The sequence below is a fragment of the Hemiscyllium ocellatum genome, chromosome 17 (genome assembly GCF_020745735.1).
Source record: "Hemiscyllium ocellatum isolate sHemOce1 chromosome 17, sHemOce1.pat.X.cur, whole genome shotgun sequence".
In the NCBI taxonomy this organism is placed as follows: domain Eukaryota; kingdom Metazoa; phylum Chordata; class Chondrichthyes; order Orectolobiformes; family Hemiscylliidae; genus Hemiscyllium; species Hemiscyllium ocellatum.
This window is the reverse complement of record NC_083417.1, coordinates 12874616-12899812: the sequence shown is the minus strand read 5'-3', so window position 1 is coordinate 12899812 and position 25197 is coordinate 12874616. Positions and strand designations below refer to the sequence as shown.

The 25197-nt window shown below is 40.9% G+C and overlaps 1 protein-coding gene across 2 annotated transcripts in view; it reads right to left on the bottom strand.

Moving 5' to 3' along the window:
* si:dkey-234i14.6 (uncharacterized) overlaps nt 1-25197 on the bottom strand; it is a 111819-nt gene that overhangs the window by 3850 nt on the left and 82772 nt on the right. For both annotated transcript variants that reach the window (XM_060837579.1, XM_060837578.1), the window contains one exon: nt 23875-24096. In XM_060837579.1, coding sequence (XP_060693562.1) covers nt 23875-24096 — 222 coding nt within the window. The remainder of the gene's footprint in view (nt 1-23874; nt 24097-25197) is intronic.

Sequence of the window (25197 nt, the reverse complement as noted above, 5' to 3'; positions counted from 1 at the left end):
AAGTCAGACTCCAGTTTGTAATAAGAGTCGAGGCATCAGGAACCACCACAATGATAACAGACCAAAAAACACAATTTTGGTTACAAAAGAAATTAAGATCTGGATTTTCTGACAGCCAGAGAGAATTGACTGGACTTGTGCTCTGGAACCTTGTGGAATGCCTAATGTAGCGCACTTAAGAGTTTTCCAAGAAATTGAAGATTCCCATGGGAGTTCTCATTCCTAAAATTTTCCAAAAGTATCCACGTAAATTGGAGACTCTCCAGAGCCTTGTTGCTTTGAGTACTACGCCAGAAAAAGCTTGAAGAATTACTGGCTTATAATAGTGGGAATGATTTGACTTTCCCAGATGCTTCTTTATTACAAAGGATCTGTTAGATTTAAGGCATAGTCCTGCTCCTGAACCCTTTTGCACCTTCTTGACCGTGACCTATGAACTCAATCGTCTTTCCTCCAAGTCCCAAGACCAAACTCCAGACCCCACTGAAGAAAACAGCGCCTCTTGTCCCCGTTGGACCAGACACTTCCCACACATTCCAATCTTACCCTAAAAACTCCGTCACATACTGGTACCCTGCCCATACAGGGCTGTAACCTCTCACTTTCAGACTCCCTACAGTGTCCCAGCCCCAACATTTATTCCTCAACCAACACCATGGTTATGGTGATGTTTCTGGGATGACTCTGTGCACACCTTGGCTGCAGTTACATCAAAGGAAAAACTGCAAAGTACTTTGCTGACTGTAAAGCACTTTGGAATGGCTTTCTGCTTCATGAAAAAATATTCAACAAATGCAAGCCTCTCTTCATTCCTGGAAGTTTTTTGAGAGATTGAAGCTTTTACTTTGGTGCTCTTTGCGATCCAGGAGTGGATGAAAAGTTTCGTCTTCGAACCATTACACACACATCGTCAGCCAATAAGCTCTACTTTCACAGCCTTAGCTGGAGTGGTCTGTCAAAAAGCCAATTATTTCAAACAATGTCAAATTTAGAAATTGTACAGAAGCTGATTGCTAAGGCTAAGTTTCCACCTACTTGAGTTGTCACTGAACCAATGAGCACTGGTGAAGGTGGTTACTATATAATTACATTGAGCCCTTTGGGGTTCCATATCTGGCATGAGTCAGCAGAGAAAGCAAAGAAGATTGAAAAGCAAACAATTACTCACAACAGCTTGATTCCTTTTGCCACAGTTAGTGGGAGAGAATCAGCTGCTGTGTCTTGTGAAGCTATTTCAGTCTCTTACTGTCAAGCACAGAAAAATACAAAAACAAGGTCACTTCGTCAAGTCACTGTCGTCATTGCCAATTGCCTGACAAACCAGAAGGAGGTGGTCGTACCAGTTGCTCTGACCAAAGTTGATAGTTCACAACACCAAATCAATAGGTTTATAGATTGATGTGAAAGATGCACATCTACTTCAAGAACTTGGCAGCACATTACACACATGATGATGCACAAGCAATGTTAGCTGTGGAGGCCCTAATGACATAAATTCCCTGTTGAAACTTCTCTACCTTTCTCTCCTTGAAAGTTGCCTTTTTTGACTGTAATGACTACACTTCAGATAAGACATTGGACAGACCAATCAAATCAAATACCTTCTTATAAACGATTGTAAAAAAAGAGAACACAGACTACTAAACAATACTTACCAAACCCTAGGCAAAACATCCACTGTCGCAGTGGAAATGGATAGCACTTGCTAAACAGTCCTGATGGTATCGGGGCAGGTATAATAAAAAACATAAGAATATCAGAATCAAGGGGAGTAGGCCATCTGGCCCTTCGAGCCTGCTCCACCATTCAATAAGATCATGGCTGAACTTTTCATGGCCCCGGCTCCATTTACTCACCCTCTCACCATAACCATTTATCCCTTTACTGTTGAAAAAAAATTATCTATTTTAACAATTAAAAAAAAAATGAGGAAGCCTCAACTGCTTCACTGGGCAGAGAATTCCACAAATTCACAACCCTCTGGGTGAAGAAGTCCCTCCTCAATTCAGTCCGATATCCACTCCCCTTCATTTTGATGCTATGTCGTTGTGTTCTAGTTTCACCTATCAGTGGAAACATCCTCTCTGCTTCTATCTTATCTATTCCCTTCATAATTTTATAGGTTTCTCTAAGATTCCGCCCCCCCCTCACCTCATCTTTCTAAATTCCAATGAATATAATTCCAGTCTACTCCTCATAGGATTAGACTAGATTACTTAGTGTGGAAACAGGCCCTTCGGCCCAACAAGTCCACACCGACCCACCGAAGCGCAACCCACCCATACCCCTACATTTACCCCTTACCTAACACTACGGACAATTTAGTATAGCCAATTCACCTGACCCGCACATCTTTGGACTGTGGGAGGAAACCGGAGCACCCAGAGGAAACCCACGCAGACACGGGGAGAACGTGCAAAACTCCACACAGTCAGTCGCCTGAGTCGGGAATTGAACCCGGGTCTCAGGCGCTGTGAGGCAGCAGCGCTAACCACTGTGCCACCCATAAGCCAGCCCTCAACTCCAGAACCAACCTAGTGAACCTCCTCTGCACCCCCTCCAGTGCTAGTACATCCTTTCTCAAGTAAGGAGACCAAAACTGCACTACAGCAGCTTGAAGAAACAAGCTCACCATCACAAGGGCAATTAGACATGGGCAATAAATGCTGGCCCAGCCACAAACACTGACATCCATGAATGGTCATAAAAAAAAAACATGCTTGTGTTCAGTTATTGTCCAGGAACAACAGAAGAATAAAAATTTGCTGTGTTAATAGAAGTTCAGAAAGAGAGCCAGAACATTTGTTTTCATTACTATTCCTACCCATTGTATCCAACAACTACATAAACTACTTCAGCAATAACAATGTCTGAATAACAGCTCAATTATACAATCATCAGATTAATATTTGCAAACTTGAAATGAAGCAATTAATCAAATTCTAAAAAGAAACTGAAGATTAATTAGTTTGTAAAATGAAGATATAAATTTTAAATATACTCATTTCTCTGAAGGGTGCATCTTTTATATGCTCACAATGTGCTACTTTAAACCACACTAACAGTCCAAATCCAATGTAACCTCGATGACAGATAGTGAGCAGAAGACTTGGCCGCAATATCATCCTGGCATCAATGGCAACAGATAGTCAGTACCAACTGAATTTTCACCCTTCCAATAATACCGTACAATTTCTTATTCTCTCAGGATACACCGGTTTGCTGGGTGGGTCTGTTTATTGCTTGTCCCTAACATCTCTTCCCCAACATATTCCTAGAGTCCAGTTGGAAAGGATGTCTATCCCACAAGATAAAGAAGGATAGTGCAGACAAATAATGTCAGAATAGAAGAGAAGTGGTGAGCTGTAGTCCCACGTCGACCTACAGTGCTTCATAGAATCCCTACAGTGTGGAAACAGACCACTTGGTCCAACAAGTCCATATCGACCCTCAGAACAGTATCCCTCCCAGACCCATTCCCCAATGGTATTACTCTACATTTACCCCTGATTAACATACCTAGCCTACATATCCCTGAATACGATGGGCAATTTACCATGGCCAATTCACCTGACCTGCAAAACTTTGAATTGTGAGAGGAAACTGGAGCACCCAGAGGAGACCCACGCAGACACAGTGCAAACACCATACAGATAGTCATCCAAGACTGGAATAAAACCCAGGTCCCTGGTGCTGCTAACCACTGAGCCACCATGCCACCCCATGCGGTTAGTAAGGAGATTCCAGGATTGTCACCAAATATAGAAGGAACGGCAATATATTTTTGAGTACATTCCAATTTGCTGGGTCAGAATATTTAATAGAACTGGTTAATCCCCTCGCTACTTATTATGAGGTGGTGGAAGGGATGTGTGACAATCTTATATTGTTGTAGTCTGGAGGTATCTATCATGGTGGCAGAGATTCCATCGCTGACCAAAAACCTTTTGGGATCTTACTGCCTGCCATTGTCAGGTATTGGAAGAATTCATAGACTGGTACTCAAAATGCTAGATTATGAATGCATCTTCCTTGCCCCTGAAGCCTTGGGGTGAGACTCAACCCCGAACATTGAACTCAGAAACAAAGAATGCTAGCCACGCTTGCCACCCAGCATAAAAAAAGGATAAGAGTGAAGGGTTCAGCACTACAGTCAGAAGAAGGGTCAGGATTGGTCGGCCTGATTCTCTAAATCAGGCTGATTTAGAAAAGAAAGGGCTTATCAGTGATAGGCAACATAGTTTTGTGCAGGGGAGATCATGCCTTACCAAATTAATAGAGTTCTTTGAGGAAGTGACCAAGTTGATAGATGAAGGAAGGGCTGTAGATATCATATACATGACTTTAGTAAGGCATTTGACAAGATTACCCATGGGAAACTAACAGAAAAAGTGAAATCACATAGTGTGCAGGGTGTTCTAGCTAGTTGGATAAAGAACTGGTTGAGCAACAGGAGACAGAGAGTAGTAGTTGAAGGGAGTTTTTCGAAATGGAGAAAGGTAACCAGTGGTGTTCCACAGGGGTCAGTGTTGGGGCCACTGTTGTTTGAGGTATACATAAATGATTAGATTAGATTTCCTACAGTGTGGAAAGAGGCCCTTCGGCCCAACCAGTCCACACCGACCCTCTGGAGTGTAACCCACCCAGACCCATTTCCCTCTAACTAATGCACTGAGCACTTGGCCAATTCACCTGACCCGCACATCTTTGGACTGTGGAAGGAAACCAAAGCACCTGGAAGAAACACACACAGACATGGGCAGAATGCACAAACTCCACAGAGACAGTCACCCAAGGCTGGAATCGAACCCGGCACCCCAGTGCTGTGAGTCAGCAGTACTAACCACTGAGCCAACATGCCACCCATGATCTGGAAGAGGGCACTGTTGGTATGATCAGTAACTTTGCAGATCACACCAAGATTGGTGGAGTAGCAGAAAGCATAGGAGACTTTCAAAGAATACGGGTGAATATAGATAGACTGGAGAGTTGGGTGGAGAAGTGGCAGATGGAGTTCAATCGAGGCAAGTGTGAAATGATGCATTTTGGGAAGTCTAATTGTACAGCGAATTATACAGCGAACAGCCTTGGGAAAAGTTGATGGGCAGAGAGATCTGGGAGTGCAGGTCCATTGTGCCCTGAAGGTTGCTGCGCAGGTGGATAGAGTGATCAAGAAGGCATATGGTATGCTTGCCTTCATTGGATGGGGTATTGAGTATAAGAGCTGGCAGGTCATGTTAAAATTATACAAGACATTGGTTTGGTTGCATTTAGAATACAGTGTACAGTTCTGGTCACCACATTACCAAAAGGATGTGGATGCTTTGGAGAGGGTGCAGAGAAGGTTTACGAGGATGTTGCCTGGTATGGGAGGTGCTAGCTATGAAGAGAGGTTGAGTAGGTTAGGTTTATTTTCATTAGAAAAAAGGAGATTAAGGGGCAACAAAATCATGAAGAGTATAGACAGGGTAGATAGAGATGAGCCTTTTCCCAGGATGAGGGATTCAATAATGAGAGGTCACGCTTTCAAGGCGAGAGGTGAAAAGTTTAAGGGGGATACATGCAGCAAGTACTTTACACAGAGGGTGGTGGGTGTCTGGAACATGTTGCCAGCAGAGGTGGTAGAGGCAGGCACAGTAGATTCATTTAAGATGTGTCTGACAGATGCACGAGTAGGTGGGGAGCAGAGGGATACAGATGCTTAGGAATTGGGCGACAAGTTTTGACAGTAGATCTGGAGGTCCGAAGGGCCTGTTCTTGGGCTGTAAATTTTCTTTGTTCTTTGTTCAAATCCAAGGGTTTTGGGTCTGAATGGAGTTAGATTTGGGCAGAAAAAAAGTGAGGATTTGCAGCTGATTTTTTTGTCAAAGGCGTATTTTTTTAAAACCAATCATGGTGACTTGGTGTGTTTTTAGTGGGACCAAAAGTTACGATGTGGAGGAATTTACAGTGCACAAGCCAGTCAAGGTGTTGCGTCATTTATGCCAGCTCAGAGGTTTTGTATCAGGGTGTCAGGTAGCTTACTTTCATAAACAATAACTTTGTAGCTGAGCCAAAAAACTCTTGACTGCGCATTTTATTCATTATAAAAAAAGAAATCAAAAACTCCCAAGAGCCACTCTAAGTGGGTAATGGGAACAGAAAGCACTTTCACCACCATTTTTCCAGTATAATGTACATAACTTTAATGCACATAACAACTTAGTCTATGCATGCCCCCGGGGCAGCATCGTCGCTCAGCAGAGAACAATGCTGCCTCACAGCGCCAGATACCCAGGTTAGATTCCACTCTTGGGTGACTGCGTGGAGTTTGCAAGTACTCCCAACGTCTGCGTGGGCTTCCGCTCGGTGCTCTGGTTTCCTCCCACAGTCCAAAGATGTACAGTTGGCCAGGGTAAATGTCAGATTATGGAGACAGTATAGGGGCCTGGGTGGAATCCCTTTCAGAAGATTGGACAGACTCTTTCTAGACTGAAGGGAATCCATGAGACTCTGAAGCAGAGAATTCCAAGGAGTCTTCAGGATCTGCGTGAACAAATTTCCCCTTACTTTTTGACTGTGTTCCTTGGTTCTAGGTAATACCTCCTTTTTTTTTACTGAACTGGATGGAGCTATATTACTCAGGGTGGCATGCTACTTGGCATGGAATTTGATGGTGATGGTTTTCCCATGCGTCTGCTGCCCTCACCCATATAACTGACAGAGGTTGTGGATTTGGAACATGCTGAAATGGGTGGCAAATCCCTGCTGTGTCCCTGACAAGTGGTAGGCATTGCAGCTACAATGCCCTCAGCATGGAGGGAGATAATGTTTAAGGTAAGATGTCTCACCAAGCAACTGGTAAACACTGCAGTAATGAGCAGTAGAGAAGAGTTTAGTAAGCAATATGTAAAAGAAAGATTTCACAATAATTATAGAAGACCAATCTTTTGGGAAATAGTGACGTATTGGTAATGTCACTAAGCTATTAATTCCGATGTCCCGGCATTTGACTTGAGCACAATGGTTCAAAACTTACCATGGCAACTGGTGAAATTTAAAGTCAATAAACAAATATCTGGAATTGAAAGCTAGTCTCAGTGATGGTGAAGCTATTATTGAGTGTCATAAAACCTTGTCTGGTTCACTAATCTCCTTTAGAGAAGGAAATCTGCCATGCTTACCTAGCCTGGCCTACATGTAACTCTTGATCCACAGATTTGGTTACCACTTAAATGTCCTTTGAAATGGCCTACGAGTCAGTCAGTTCACAGGCAATAAGAGATAGGGAAAACCCAGATCCCATCAAATGAATAAGGAAAACAAACCTCTAATTCCACCTCTAGCTTGAAGTTGGTTAACTGCCAGTTCTGGTTATGGTCCTCATAACTGACATGCTGCGTTAAGTTTTTTTTTATCCAAAGCAATTCACTCCCTGATATAGATTCACAAGGTCAAATGGTAAGTAATTGGAGAATCTCTTCAGCTCTACCGATTCATCCAGTTTTAAGTGAGTATGTGTCCTGCATTCATAATTCCAAAATATAAATACATCAAGATTTTTCTCTTAATATTCCTTGAGGTAACAATGTAGCTTCAGCACTGGCAGATTGCTGGTAATGAATTATTCTGCATTACAAAAGAAACTCACCATTATAATCAAACTGCCTGCAGTCTGCACTATGTTCCATTTGTTCATCAGCTTTTCAATACATTAGAGTATTTATAAAGAAAATTCATTTCGTACAATGGTGTCATTTTCTTAATCAATTTGCTTCCTTGTGAACTCAGACACACTGAACACATTTGACTTTAAGCACCAGATTTACTTCTGCAGGCTACATGAACTGTGAGCGTGAAAATTGATAAAATATCACATTGGAGCGTATCAGTTAGAAAGGAGCAAGAAATTTCAATTTTGTACATAACGTAGATATTTAATTGGAAGTGGAGTATTTTACACACTTTTCTAAATACAAAAACGTGTGATTGATAATATTAAATTTCTTGCTTTTTTTCCAAGGAGAGGCATACACTCTGAAGAACTTATCATGACTGGCACAAAACTTTCTATATCCAAGCTATCCAGAGATGATGTTAGTGTTTCTGTGAAGCAACTCTATTTACAAAGCTTAAAAATGTCTACTCCATGCTTTTTGCCAAAGCTTCCAGCTCTTTCAGATTTATTATTTCACCATTGCACCCCAGCAGGGGTGAGGTTTACTTCAATCACACTGAATAAGTCTCAAAACACTTATTCTAAGTAGCGATTCCTTAATAATGTAAAGGAGAGAAGCAACAGGGCCCAACTACTTTACAAAATCAATTACACACAGACAAGCCCTTAATCATTGAACCATGAACAAATAACTTTCAGGTTCTTTTATAATCTTAGATTATCTTAAAACACTTCATGCCTAATGAGATTTGGTGTATTGAAAATTAAAATGTATATTTTATACATGAAAGCTTTAAGTGAACGTGTACCAGCAGAGAGACTCTGCAACACCAAGAGAAAAACAAGATAGCCATTGTACCCTTGTGCAATTAGAAATTCTGTCCGTGTCAGGTTATTGTGGTCCCATGAACATCACAAGAAAATTTCTGACATTGTCAAATGCATACAAGTAACAAGGGTGGCAGCTAACTTCCAAAAAAGCAATGTCCCACAGACAGCAATGCACAGAATGATCAGATAATTTGTACAACTAATCCAATGTTGTCATTTTTGTTCAGAGATAAATATTGGATTAAATTATCTACAGTGTGGAAACTCGACCCAACAAGACAACACTGACCCTCTGAAGAGGAACCCACCCAGACCCGTTTCCCTCCAACTAATGCACCTAACATTATGGACAATCTGCATGGCCAATTTACCTAACTTACACATCTTTGGACTTTGGGAGGAAACCAGAGCACCCAGAGGAAACCCACGCAGACACGGGGAGTATGTGCAGATTCCACACAGGCAGTCGCCTGAGGCTGGAACTGAATCTGAGTCCCTAGTGCTGTCAGGTAGCAGTGCTAACCATCGATTAAGAAGCACTCCCTTGCTGTTCTGCAAAATAGGGTAATATTGCACAAGCAACTCAGGGCTAGATGGGAGTCTCAGTGAAACATCTTGTACAGAAAACAAATGGATTTGGTTTAAATTCTCCTGACAAGGATTTGGCCAAATTTGGAGAAGAAAATGCTTACTGGAGGTTTGATTGAGTTTCCAAAGTTATTGGCGACTGGGACAGATTACATAGAAAAAGCTTTCCATTGGTAGAAGAATTGCAAACTGGAGGGCACAGAGTTAATGCAGTTGGCAAACACAGCAATGGTGATGTTTTCATGTAGGGAATGGTTAGGATCTGGAATGCATTGCCTGGAAGGTATAGCAGAGGCAGATTTAACAGCGGGAATAGGGTGATCATCAGAAAGAAAAGAAAATTGCAGGGCTACGGAGAGGAGGTGTGGAACTGACACAGAAGTAATTTGCTTTGTCAGAGGGCTGGCACTAACATAATGACTCCTTCTGTGCTTTAAATGTTGCAATTGCAAGTGTTCACTCTTTGGCAAATATCCTGTTCCCTAGTTTATATTTTCATCTTTGAGGCACCAACTCACCTGTACACACCCAAATAGAATTAAAATTCTTGCAGGATTTTCATATTTTCAACACCATGCAAACTGCACACTTAGAATTCATGGACTTCAACTTGACACGGTCACCGTGACCAAGTCAATATTTGTGTTTTTTCTTTTGCAGATCAAACAAAAAACTTGAGGCAACATCATAAATACGATACAGTGTGGAATGCGGCCATTTGGGCAACTGTGCTTTCTCCACAACAGATAGATAAAGACTGCCACCGTACTAATATGAAAATAGGTCACTACTTGCTCCCTGCACATTATAGGTGTTTAGTTAGGTAAAGGAAAAAGTCAAATTTGTCTATCACAGGATTGTAAACTTTAATTGCACAGAGTAATCAAAGCCAGGTTCAGCTGACACGCATTGCCTAAAGTAACTCCGATTGCAACATCATATTTAGATTGGAAAGCAAACGTTTACGAGAGGCAGAGCTGGAGAGACAGAGGAGGAGGAGTAGGAGAAGAGGATGGGGGAAAAGAAGAAGGGAGAAGAAATATGCATTTGAGACTTAACTGTAACACTATTCAACCTGGATATTCCCTCTTAAATGATTAAGACTCTCTGTTCAATATTTGTACAGAGAAAGTGTTTCACTGCAAATGAGCTCCACCAGCCGTCATGCCCCTTATCTTAGAGTGAACCAAGAAAGATACAGGAGACTATTTAAAATGTTCAAAATCCCTCAATGCAAATGGGTTGAGCTATGGCTTCCTGATACATCTTGTGCACGTGTAATTTCAAATCCGAGCGTAACAATATTTCTGTACTGGGGTGATTTAACACTCCTCCAATATCAATATGGAACTTTCTAAAACACAACTGGGGGAGCAATGTATGATGACACAAATAATGAGTAAGCACATTTACTGTTAAACTAGAGAAAGATTCAGGAATGATAAGATAACTCTGACTCCATACAGTAATTAAAGACGCGATGTGAATTGTGCTCTAAGATGACAGAGTGAATAAGCATAGACTGAATTGTGACAAAAGCTTCAAACAATAAAAGATGGTTTTATTTACTCTATACTGCACACTGCTTGACCGTTAAAGCATAGATAAAATGATTAGCTTACAACTTGCTTTCTCTCAAAACAGAAAGCATTAAACATCGGCCTCAGATAAACTGGCCTTGCCTTGGTGTGGAACTTGTGAAAGCCTTGTTGGTTATGATGCGATTTTTTTTAAAAAAAGAGAATTATTCGTGTTTTTTGAGATGAAGCCTCTGCCTGCCAAATACTGAAAAGGTAGAGTACATAAACAAATCAAATCTGTCCAACTTTGATATCACTCAAATGTTATCATGGAAAGCAGATTGAAGGTCTATTTTATAATGAGTGACTGGATTTTCTTGCTTGTTGACCATTAGCCTGAGTAAACTGAACAGAATGAGATTCAGAATGGCAACATGTGCAGCAATATTGAGTGGACTGCCTCTGACAAAAAGTCTAATTAAGTTCAGAATTGCTGCTCCTGGTCTCATTCCCCTTTTTCCAACTAATTCAAAATTACATTGAGTAGGCACCTGGAGGACCTTGTAGGAACACAGAGGTAGGCCATTCAGTCCCTTTAACCTGTTCCAACATTAAATAAATTTGTATTTGATCTCCATCCAGATTCTATATATCCGTCTGGCCTATAAATCCTTTCTACCCATGCCCAGCAAATGCCTATCAAAACATTAATTGAGATGCAATAAATAATTATTAATACTGACATAATATTATTGCCAGAAATGTGGTGGTGGTGGAGAGGGGGGGCAACTATACTCTGATTTGTCCAAGTGCTGTCATGTGCAAATCACTGGTGAATGCTCATCTGTGGAAGTTTGCTACAATTCAATAAAGTTGCCACCAAAAGGTAAAAGCTATTCCCCCATCCTTTTGTTTAATTGAAAATGGTGCAACAAGAGGCCCTGTAGTAGTGTCCCTACTACTGAACCAGGAGTCCTGTGTACACGCCCCAACTGTTCCAGAGGTTTGTAATAACATCTCCCAACAGGTGAAAAAAAAATTCAATTTCTAACCATGTTCTGTTTGCAAGAGATTGCAAGATTTTATCATCAGAATAGAATAAACTTTACGAAAGTGTGTGGAAGTCACTTTCTGAACCAAGCAGATTATCTTAAACTGGCTGTTTTTGCCTTTCTTCACACACTCTGATTGTTCTACAGTTGCTGTCCAAACACAGAATGACATCTAATGTGGTACATTATCTGCTGATTTTTCCAAGATACTCTGCCCACCATTTAAAAGAATACTGTGGAACATGAATTTCAGTGCCAGTGTGACACTGTACATCATAATGACTGATTGATCATATTAAATGTATTGTTCCTGTGGCTCCGAGTATCAAGGCAGAATACAGTTGACCGGCTTGTGCTGTCAACAGCAACCAAGAGGATAAAACTGTTGAAACAGCTGGGGTACAGGCAGAATATTGCTTGATTGATAGCTGCAGTTCACTCATTTCTGCTGTCAACTGCACATTGCTGTTAACACAAGATAGAGAGGTTTCAAGTACTTGAAGTTTCTGCTATTGATACTTTCAAGTGCCTGGATGATTGATACTCCTGTCTGACTATAAGAAGAGGATTTTTTAAAAAGTGGAAGTAATAAATGAATGACTGTTTTTCACAATTCTTTTTCTTAGATTCAACGGTAATTGGCATAGAAACACCATAGCTTGGCGTAGATTGTGTGAGGGGCCTTAGATCATTAAATGGGTGGGAGGTAGGGGAGAAATAGCTCGTCGTTGTGGGAGTGGCATGAAGTGGCAGGAATGGGGAGTACATGAGTTGCTGTTTGGGTGGGGGCGAGTGAGTGGCAACAGCTGTAAGGCTTTACAATTTTCATTGTGACTGGGACAAACTCCATACCCTGAGATAGGCCTCTTAAACAACACACCTTGGTAGCAGAACCCTTGTTGCTGCCTGATTGCTTTCTGGAGTCAATGGACCTCAGATAACCGTAGCTCACACCCACACCGTTCTCCACATTGAAAATTCCTTCTTTGCTGGAACTTCTCCCAAGGATGAGTAGATCAAGTTGGGAATATTCTCTACTGCCTCACTTCACTCTGAGGATAAGAATGCACCCATACAACAGAAAAAGGAGGTCACTTGGCCAGTTGTGACTGTTCTGGATCCAGAGGAGTTACAGGTAATCCAACACTCCCACTTTTTAGCCAAACTAAGGACCTATCAACTTCTAAATAAAATTATAAGTAGAATCAACTTGCATCAACTTTTCAGAGTAAGCATTCCAGATTTCAACCCAAAACACGAAGCACTCTCATTTCCCCACTAGACTGATTTGATCTAATGATTTTGATTCCAGGACCCCGTGTGACTGATTGCATCCCCAGAGGAAATATTCTCCCTCTTGCAAATCTCTCATCAACCTGAGAATCTTTAGTCAATCATCTCTTAGTTTTATATGCTCGGAGGTGAATTTTTCTAATGTAACCCTTTGCATTTTTCCTCTATACCAGTATTTGTAAAGCAAAATAATCCACATGCTTTTATAAACAACCTACCCAGTTAATTTTAAGGATGTATTGGGGAAAACCACTGCAAACCATCATCCAGTCTGAAAAGTAACATTTACTCTAAACCTATACTTCCTCTCTGAGTCAATATTAATACTGTAATTTTCCCCTTAGCTCTATGTGAAACTATCAAACTCCTGGGAGACACTTTGCTGAGTGCTTTTCAGAAGTCATAAAATACTTGGAGAATTAACTTTCCAACAGTAGTATGAGAATGAAAATGTTAATGGTGATTATATGCATAATGGAGAAACTGACAACACTCCCATGCTCCTGAGACACGCAGAAGACAGGAATGAAGGAACTGTACAAGAGAACAGTCATCAATATTTTATTCATATGAAAGTAAACTGAGTTAGTGGATTCCCTATTATAAAAACAAGATACTGCAGATGGTGAACATCTGACACAGGCATAGAATACTGGAGAACTTTAGCACAGTCTAGCATAATCTGTGATGAGAGAAAAAGGTTTAATCTTTCGAGTCTGGTAGGAGTTTTCTTCATAAATGAAGAGGTTATGAAAAAAGAATCATACTTGAAATTTCAATTTTGTTTGTCTTTTCAGATGCTGTCAGACCTGCTGAATTTCTCCAGCATCCTGTATTTGTAACAGTCTCTCTTCGATAAGGTGAGGACAGGGACCCAGCAGACTCGGGGGAAGGACAGTGCAGCTACGTAGAGTACCACAACACCTGACACACAGACCTCATGGTCATCAGGATCCATTAGGACAGAGCAACGCAGGCTTAAAGCCGGGAAGTAGCATGTATCTAACAAGCAAACGTAGCACATCAAACAGCTCATGACAATGTTTGACATCAAAGTGTGATTTCCTGATGATACTAAAATGCTGAAAATTTACATGTCCACAGAGATATACACAAGGTCACATGCTGAAAGAAGGTAAAGGGTGATCAAGGCTCTGTCAGACATTTAGATTGGAATTATCGCATCAGGATGAAAATAGAACTTAAGAGACTCAACAAAGTAGGTATTGAGAAGATGTTTCTTTTAATGCAGGAGAGCAAAGTAGTGGTTTTAATTATAAAAAGTAATCAGAAATAAATCTAAGGGGGAATTTAGAAGCTTTATATGGAGAACGTTTCAAATGTAGAAACTATTCTGACCTAGAGTAGTTGAGATGAACAGCATGGAGGAAATCAAAGGAAGGCTATATAAGTACAAGAAAGTAACAAAAGGTTTAATGTAGACAGGTAGATTGAGGTGAAGTAAGGTAGGAGGAGGCATATGGGGAACAAACATCAGCTGGTTCAAATGTCAGGTTTTGAAGCAAAAATGCTGTAGGTATGTTTTTGACATCATGGAGAAATAAGTAAAGCTTGTGTTAAGATTGGAGAATTCTTACATAGAGTCTGGATCTTGCAATTAAATAGACAAATTTTAATTCATGAAAGAGAGACCAAGTCTTCTAACTGCATAATAAATAATGAACATCTTTTTTGCTCTTTGTCCATATCTTCTGCATTTGATTCAACAATGGAGAAACAGATCAAATTAAAATTCTATAAAATTGGAGGAGATAGTGAAAAAATATTCTACTCAACTTGCATCAAGTTTCAGAAGGCAATAGAAATGGATTCTAAAATATTTCCATCTGCCACAGTGAATTCTGTGAATGGGCAGTTTCCTGATAAAGAGGGCAGCACATACACAGTAGTGTCTAAGAGAACAGGTATTTAACTGTAAATATTTAGCAGTAACTGTTTATTGCAATGGCCTGCAGTCATGCCAGGAGATCACTCAGGGGTGAAGAAATTAGAATCGCTTGTTCAATTACATCCCCAGGAATTCTTTACTAAATGAAGCATTTATGACTTGTCCTTCACTGAGTCAAGTGATTCAAGTGGTGTCTGTACTTCATTCTTAAATGAAGGAGTCCATAAGTATGTGTTGAGATTCATTAGGACCAGAAAATTAATTTAAATAGAAGTGGAAATGTCATGATCAGAGAAAAATCTTGAATGCATTTCATCAAAGCCTCTTTATTGAACAGATCTTGTACTGAAAGGCACTAAAATATTTTGTAACTTTCCGCGCCAGTAGCTCTGTCCTTCTGCCTTCATTTTGAGATATTTTGGACCATGCATTGGTTGCTTCCTGCTCATCCCAGACTGACAATATTCACTGGAATTCAGAAGAATACTGTGGGCACAGCAGAGGAGATCTCATAGTAACCTGTTAAATTCTATCAGAACTAGACACAGCCAACTCAGGGAGGATATTCCCAATGATCAAGGAGTTCAGAAACAGGGTGCATGTTCTAAGAATTTGGGGTAGGTCCTTTAGGATTGAAACTAGGACAACTTTCTTCTCCCAAAGCGGCAAACTTGTGGAATTCAGTATCACAGTCATGGCCAAACCGTTGAATGCTTTCAAGGCGGAGTTATGTAAAGTTCTTGGGGTTAAAGGGATTAAAGGGTATGGGTGAAATAACTCCACAAAGGTTGTTATCCTGTCACCAAGTCACTATTTATTTACATGTGCATAGCAGTTGAGGCTGGTCCGGCCTCTCAGAGTCAGCTCTCAGAGTGAACAGAACTTCTGACACTCTTATTTACAGCTGCCAGTCATTGCAAATTAACAGCCTCAGAGAGGAGAACTCTTTCTATGAGGTCCACCTGGCTGACCTCACCACAATTATGACAATGGGATGAAAGTGGGAATAGGGCACTGAGATGGATGAGCAGCCATGATCATATTGAATGATGGGGCAGGCTTGAAGGGCCAAATGGCCTAAAGCTGTTCCTATTCTCTATGGTTCGAGAGTCATGACAGGATAATTTACACCCTGACTTCACTGATTGTTCACTCAGAGAGATCAGCTGACCTTTGTACAGGTGAGGGGGTCAAAAAGTGTGGCGCTTGTCTTTGATCTCCATCATCTGCAGTCCACACTTTCTCCTAGCCTCGGTACAGTTGGGCCCAGGTGAGATTTGGACCTCACAATCCGCAATACTGGTGATTCAGCACAGGAAGCATGTTATTGCTATTTTATTGGCTTTGGTGACTTCAGATTAGTAAAATTACCACATGCACACACAAACACTACAACCTGCTTGTTTCCGTTTGAGTGATTAGCCATGCAGATGAAGGGCTTTTGCCCGAAATGTTGATTTTGCTGCTCCTCGGATGCTGCCTGAACTGCTGTGCTCTTCCAGCACCACTAATCCAGAATCTGGTTTCCAGCATCTGCAGTCATTGTTTTTACCATGCAGATCACTACTCCACTGCTGACAAGCACGTAGTGGGAGAAAAGTCCGTGCCTAGCACAATGAACATCAATCACAGAGGCCCTGGAAGAGAATGCTGGGAACACAGCCAGTATGGGGCCACAATACATACCTTCAAAAATCAAGGCCAGTGGTTAATTTGTTGAATTTACTTCACAACACAAAACTCTGAACACTCCCAACAAGAGACCGAGACCAGGGTTTTGGAGCCATTAATCAAATGAAAGATCAGTCAACATTTCTCTTCTACAGGCAAACGCAACATTTACCATGTCGTTGGCTGAATTATTGAAATCTTCAACCTTCACAAGCTGTAGTACTTCCTGAAAATTGAGCGTTGCATAGTAACTAGGTAACTGGTCACAGACCAATTTGTAACTGGTATGTCAATAATCTAATATTGAATAGGTTGGAAGATATCATTATTGACAAATGAATAGCAAATTTGTCAAGCTGGAAGTATAAAAATAAGCTGCATTTACTTTTTATGTGCATCGGCGAGTTAAATGAAATGAAAATGAACCAGTCTTTAATCAATTCATTATGCATTAGCGTCACATTAGTTTAACAGTGTGAGATGAAATTAAAATTAGGCAGGCAGCCAACAAAAGCTAAGTTGCAGCTGCAATGTTTATTAAACTAAATGCAGATATTGTTTAACTCCTGTCAGTCACTCACTATTAATGCAACAGCCCTCAAGAGCTAAAGATTATTCAAAATACTTCAAAGTTTGATATAAGCATGCTACGACACCAAACATCAAGCTGCCTATGACAGCGAGTGCAGTAATTCGATTTCTTCCAAGCAGGGGAAGTGGGCAAAGTGAATTGTTTTAACCTTTTAAACATTTGCTTTGTGATGATGAAATAGTTACTTAATTTGATGGCACCCCATTGCTTAAAGCGCGCTAGAACATTTTAGAAGAGAATGAACCCAAGGTCGAGCAGAAGATAGTGTGCATGATCAAAGAAACAGGCTTTTTGAAAACAGGAAAGAAATCTAGCAAGATGAAACAGATGTGGAAGAGGGGATGAACTCGCAGCTACTAATGGTGCTGTAGAAGGAACACTGTTTAAACTATGATTCAGCGAAGCAGTGGTTGAGGCAGAATGTGGAGCTATTTCAAGACAAAGATCTTGAAGCTGAATCACTACAAAGTAAAAGTAATCGAGAACGCAGCTGAAGGTTGTGTAAGAGAGAGCTCAGAATGTGAAGCTTTGCATTAATCATTGAATTGATAGAGTAGATTACATAAGCCTAAAGCTTCTGGGGAGAGGTCACCCATTTGTTCCATCCTAGTTCTCGATTATCTTGACCTGCATTTTATGCTTATGATTTCAATGGGAGATAAATCAAACCTAGAGGTGACACAAGTATTCATTAGAAATTTGGTTAGGGAGCATTCCTGACGAAGAGCTTATGCTCAAAACATTGATTCTCCTGCTCTTTGGATGCTGCCTGGTAGGCTGTGCTTTTCCAGCACCATACTCTGATTCTGACCTCCATTATCTGCAGTCCTCACTTTCTCCTGGTTGGAGACATTGGATTGGAATTCAGATATGGAATTATGGCTGTCTTGGCGAATAGTCTTTTTGTCACAATTTAATCAACTTACCACTATCACCCAGTGAACTAAAGATCAAGTAACCTGCCATTGCCGCTTACATTTTCTGAGAGTTGAACAAAGCCAATTCAAGTAGTATTTCTACTGCGTATTCTTCATTTGGGAATTGAGGGCTTTGAGGAGCTGGGACAAAAGATGGAATTGAGGTCTGGGCAGGCCAACCACAATCTTAACAGAAAGAAAGAACAACAAAGCATTGTGGAAGCTTTAAATCTGAGACAAAAACAGAAATTACAGGTGAAACATAGCTGGTCAGGCTGCATCTGCAGAGAAAAAAAAGTTAACATTTCAAGTCCAATGACCCTACATCAGAATGGACCCTTCTTCTGAAGTAAATGTTAACTCTTTTTCTTTTTCCTGATGTGCTAAGTTTCTCCAACAGTTTCAGCTTATGTTTCAGCCATGATCTTGTTAAATGGCAAGGCAGGCCTGAGGGGCAGTATGGCCAACACTTGCTCCTATCTCCTATGTTCTGTCATGAGGCTGTGACTGTGCTCTACTCAGTAGCATCTTATTTAGATTGCAAGTTCGGGTTACATAACTGATAGTGCAGCTTTACTAGAGCAAAGACTTGATTTTGACATATTAAGATTTTATTTTAATGAGGTGAATCACCTGGCTCATAACAGCAAAAAGATTGATTACTTGTGAAATGATAATTCGACATTTAATCTGAATTTTGCAATAGCAATGAAAGATGATCTCTGTAACTGTGCATTCCACTCCAACAGTACTCCACAGTTATAAAGAAGCTCTCACTTTATCAGAGTGTTAGGAATCTTTGGAAACATAGAAACACAGAAAATAGCTGGATATTCAGCCCTTTGAGCCTGTACTGACACGCAGTACGATCATGGCTGCTCAGGCAAGTCTCAGTATCCCACTCCCGCTTTCTCTCTATACACCTTGATCCCTTTAGCTGCAAGGATTACATCCAGCTCCCTCTTGAATATATCTAACGAACTGGTCCCTACAACTTTCTGTGGGACGCAGTTCCAAAGGTTCATAGGTCTGAGCAAAGAAATTCTTCATCATCGCAATCCTGAATGGTTTACCTCTTATTCTTAGATTGTGACTCCTAATTCTGGACTTGCCCCAACATTGGGAACATTAGTCCCATATCTAGCTTGTCCAGTCCCATCAGGAGTTTACATGTTTCTGTGAGATCCCCCTCTCATTCTGCTAAATTCCACTGAGTACAAACCCAGTTGGTCCAGTCTTTCTTCATGTCAGCCCTGCCATCCCAGGAATCAGTCTGGTGAATATTCTCAGATGCAGACAGTGAGTGGATTCAACATGGAGAGTGTCTTGTAGAGGAATCTAAAAACAACAATGCCCTTCCACGTTTCTAATCAGCTCCAGCCCAACAAAGCTTGGAGATGTCTGTATTCCTCCAATTCTGGTTTTTAAGCATCCCAAATTTTAAATTCTACATAATTAGCTGTCACTTAGGTAAGAAATGCCCTCTCCAAACATCCCTTCCTTCCTTTAAAATTAATAGGTGAATTTGCCATGTTGAGCAATCTGCCCAAAATCTCCTGATGTGACTCAGCATCAGATCCTGTTTGATAATGCTCCAGGGTAACACCTTGGAATTAATTATGTTAAGCTAGCAGTTGTTGTTGTTACTGGACAAGTCAGATGTTAGACTTGATGGATTTTTTTTGTTTTAATAGAGGTGTCTGTCGTTGAAAGACAAGCATACTTTGGTAAAAAAAAATCTGAAGCAATGATAAAGAAGATTGCTATGTGAAAGGTGATAAAATTGAAAACAGCATGTTCAAAGAATTAGAAAGTCATGTTAACATACAATCCCACTTACTCCAAAAACCCTCCTCAGTACATCAGGGAGAATACCCCATTTCACATCAAGAACTTAATTTGGCTGTGGCTTCAAGGCCCCAACCTGAGAATGCAATAGCCTCTTCCTAGAGTCTTCCTAAAACTGAGCTTAGATTTTCTCAGATTCAAATGTTCCTTTCAGGGTTTGACACAAACACTCATCTGGAACACAAACTATGGCAACCTCTTAACTACATCACATTCTCAGTTGTACTCATTTTATAAATCCAACTACAGACCAGATTTCTGAAATACACATAACTGAAACCTAAGTGTTTTCTTCAAGATTTGGACATTTTCCCTAAGCCTCAAAAAATTCAGAATCTTCACCATTATCTTTACATGTTTGCAGAGTGTCCTAATGTAAACAAATGCACATTACACACCAGGAAGTTTCTTTATAACATTACATTTGAAATGAAATCATCAGGCCTACAGATACTTCCAACATACTTAGATTAGATTACTTAAAGTGTGGAGTTTAGCCCCACATGTCCACACCGACCCGCTGAAGCACAACCCACCCAAACCCATTCCCCTATGTTTACCCCTTCACCTAACACTAGGATCAATTTAGCATGGCCAATTCACCTAACCTGCACATTCTTTGGACTGAGACAGGAAACTGGAGCACCTGGAGGAAACCCATGCAGTCACGGGGAGAATGTGCAAACTCCACACAGACAGTCGCCTGAGGTGGGAAATGAACCCAGGTCTCTGGCACTGTGAGGCAGCAGTGCTAACCACTGTGCCACCGTGCCGCCCACCTTAACCTTAAACCCCTTCAGTCATACAAATGCCTATTTGCTAGTTGTTCAGAATTCAAAAATCCAAAAAAAAACTTAAAATATAATCAAGTTGTACACTTTGTATCACAACTGTTACTCGGAAAGATACAGGTTAATCAGGGATAGTCACTGTGGTTTTGGTAAGGAGACGTTGTGTCTTACTAACATTGATTTTTTTTTCCCCCCCACAGTAACAAGGAGGATAGTGCAGTTGATAAAATCCAATGGATTTTGGTAGGGCATTTGATAAACTCTAAAGTGGCAGACCAGCCAGAAAAATTAAAGCCCTTCAGATACAAAGGAATGTGGAGAGCTGGATCCAAAATTGGCTCCATGATAGAGGCAGGATTCAAATGGGTGAAACACAATTAGAAAGTTTGCAAGTAATACAAAAAAGAATGGCCAGGTCATTAATAGTGAAGGCAGAACTGTTGACTGCAGGAAGACATGGATCGTTCAGTTGAGTGGATTGAAAAGTGGCAGAGAAGTTTGGGAAGGGCAAACAAAGCAAGGAATATACAATGTACAAAACAATATTGAGTGGGATAAAGAAAGGGAGAGACCTTGGAGCACATGGAGGAAGGTCGATAAGGTGGTCAAGATGACATCTGGAACATCTTTCATCTTTGGAAAGCATATTGTATACAAGAAAAGGGGTGCAATGCTTTAATTATACAAGACACTGGTTAGGTCACTGCTAGAGATTTGTGCACAGTTCTGGTCACATTATTGGAAGGATGAAAGTGTACTGTGAATCCCCAGAATCTTGAAAATTGCAGCTCAGGAAAGATTGGATAGACTGGGGAGTGTTTGTTAGGGCACAGAAGGCGGAGAGATGACTTAATTGAGGCGTACAAAATAATGAGGGTTTCTAAAAAAATTTCTCATGCAACATAGGCATCATTAGCTGGGCCAGCATTTATTGCCCATCCTCAGTTGCCCTTGGGAAGATAGTGACCTGCCTTTTTGAACTACTGCTGTGCATGCGACCACAATGCCCTTGGGGAGAGAATTCCAGGATTTTGACCCAACGACAGTAAAGTAACTGCAACATATTTCCAAGTCAGTATGGTGAGTTGCTTGGAGGCAAACTTGCAGGTGGTGGTATTCCCATGTATCTGCTATTCTTACCTTCTAGACAGAAGTAGTCATGGGTTTGGAAGGTGCTGTCTAAGTATCTTTGGTGATTTTTCACAGTACATCTTGTAGCTAGTACACACTGCTGCTACTGAGCATCAGTAGTGGAGGGAGTGGATGCAGTACCAATCAAGCAGCCTCTTTGTCCTGGATGGTGTGAAGCCTCGTGAGTGTTGTTGGAGCTACATCCATCCAGACCAGTGGGGACTATTCCATAACACTCCTGACTTGTGCAATGTAGATGGTGGTCAGGCTTTGGGGAGCCAGCAGGAGAGTTACTCACTGCAGTATTCCTAGCCCCTGGTTGGCTCATGTTATCATTGTGTTAATGTGGCAAATCTTGTTGTGTTTCTGGTAAATGGTAACCCTAAGGCTGATAGTGGGAGAATTCAGTGAAGGCAAGACCACTGAATGTCATCTCTTATTGGAAATAGTCTTTGCCTGGCATTCATGTGATATGAATGTTATTTGTAACTTGTTAGCCCAAGCCTAGATATTCATTCAGATTTTTTTGTAATTGAACATGGACTGCTTCAGTACTGAGGAGTTACAAACGGCGTTGAAAATTGTGCAATCATTGGGTCAAAAATAGGGAGGTTTGCCAATGAAGAAGGGAAGGCCATTGCTGAGTTGGCTGAAGAGAAGTGAGCAGAGGACACTATCCTGAGGAACACCTGCAGAGATGTCCTGAAGCTGAGATGACAACCAACTTCCTATGTATCAGGTATGAATTCAATCAGCAGAGAGTTTGCCCCCTATAACCCATTTGTTTCCTGATGCCACACTTGGTAAAATGCAACCTTGATATCAAGGGCTGTCACTTCCACCTCACACTTAAATACAGTGTAAAAAGATTTATTTCCATAGCAGAACATTATCCCCTAGTCCAACTATCAGAAACTACAGATTTCAGATGATTTATGGTACAAGGATTACATGGAACATGAGGAATATTTTTTTAACCCAGAGAGTGGCTTGTATGGAATTCACTGCCTGGTGTGGCAATTTAGGTGGGAATTTTCAACTCATTTCAAAAGGAACTTGGATCTATATCGAAAGTGACAGACCAGGTGCTGGAGAGTGGGATTGGAATGAAAAGGCTAGTTTTTTTCAGCCAGTAGACAGGCAATAGGCTGAATGGTCTCTTTCCAAACTCTAACCTTTCTATGGCTTCCATGATTTTTAATGAATATATCTGGATTTTCAGAAGCCATTTTGACACCTTCCAAATGCAACTTATTACGTAGAGTGTAGCAATATACTGAAGACAATTGGTTGTCAGAAATTGAGAGAGAAGGTTTGATGGTTGTGTTTCGAAACATCGAATTTCCTGTTCCTTGGATGCTGCCTGACCTGCTGCGCTTTAACCAGCAACACATTTTCAGCTCTGGTTGTGTTTCTACACTAGCAATCCAGAGGCTGAGGTTTTTGCAGATGGTTTAATTGAAATACAATCCATCCATCCATAAAACATGGAATTGAAAACTATTCTCAGCAAGAGTGACTATGAAATTTTAATTAGTTGTGAAATTCACTCATGTCCTGGGCCTATGTGGTGCAGTACCTCTGTGCCAGAAGGCCTGGATTCGAGCCCCATGTACAATGACAACTCTGAACAGGTTGATGGGAAATATCTGCACTAATGACCTTTAGGTAAGGAAATTTGTCATTCTTACCCAGTTTGGCCTGCATGATAACTCCAGACCCACCGTGATGTGGTTGACTCTTGATTGCCCTCTGAAATAGTCGAGCAGCCTCTTAATCCAAGGGTAATTAGGCAATAATACAGCCATATCCCATGAAAAATTTTAAGGAAATACAATGAAGATGTAGAGTAGATCAAGTTTGGCCTATTTGGAGAAGGATTAAAATCAGGGGTGGGTGCCATATTGTTCACTGCAAAATTATGTTTGAAATTTGGGAAAGCTGACATGAGGAATAAATAAAACAGTGAGAGGACTGTGAAACACTGCAGGAGAACACTAAAACAGCAGACTGAACAAAGGAACACTGTCAGGTACTGGCCAAATTTGAAAGGAGCTGAACACATTCCACTCACCGACGAGTTAGGCGTATGACGGAGAAATTTAACCACTTTGGAATCCGACATTGGGCAAGCCAGAGCCATATAGCGATTGCGGAAAGTGCCATAAATTTTCAGGTGGGAGCCTGGCCTCAAAGCGGAGGAGTCCGAGCTTTCCTTGTTGCTGGAGGAGAACTCTACACCATAAGCAGAAAGGTCAAAGTACAAACTGTGAGCACGGATCTCCGGAGTGGGGACCTGCACACAAACAGAAAGAAAATAAAATGTTAAAAATGTGATTAACCCAAGGAGGTTACTTGGAGCATTTTTGTACCAAAATGACAACATAGAGTCATAGCCACAGAGACATACAACATGGAAACAGACCCATCGGCCCAACCTGTCCATGCCGATCAGGTCTCTTTGTTCAGCAACACTCCCTAGGACCTTACCATTAAGTGTATAAGTCCTGCTAAGATTCACTTTCCCAAAATGCAGCACCTCACAAAGACAAAAGGTAAATAAATTTTTCACTACCCTTTATCTTTCGCCAAGTCTACACAATATAATTTTATACTACAGGCATCTGTAAAATTAAACAATTTCCTCATATTTGTCAGACTAAGCCTGTAGTAAACAATGAAGACCATATTTAAACATATTTGACATTTGCAACAAATGGATTCTTTTAAGATTGCTTACTAAATAAATAGGAGAGTAAAAAATGAGGTCTGCAGATGCTGGAGATCACAGCTGCAAATGTGTTGCTGGTCAAAGCACAGCAGGTTAGGCAGCATCTCAGGAATAGAGAATTCGACGTTTCGAGCATAAGCCCTTCATCAGGAATAAGAGAGAGAGAGCCAAGCCGGCTGAAGCATCTGGACTGAATCAATATCTGTTGAGGTGGATTAAGGGACTGAACTTTATTAACATTTCTGTCTGATATTGTCAGATGGAGGTATGTGAAGGAACTTGATGTTTTTGAAAGCATTTGACCAACAGGTGGCACAGAAGGCAACCTCGGAGAATAATCATACACAGCCTTTTTCATTGTCTGTATTTTGTCTAGGTTGAATCAAAATCAATATTTCTATCCAAGTGAGCCAGGATGTTCTTGTTCACAAGTCATTGAAACTTGACATGTTGGGGCGATAAGCAATTAGGATGTCAAATGCTCTGGAGGCCTTCATCGTAAGATGGAGCAAGTTTAGGAGTGAAAGAAATTAGGCAGCAACCTAGGGAGAGAACCAACATGGGGTTCAGTGAGTGCTGAAAATTAAATGGCTGAGGCAAGTCAGTCAGTGGAATCACAGTCCTTTGTTTCTGCATTGGCAGAGCTTACTCAGTGTCAGTTAACCT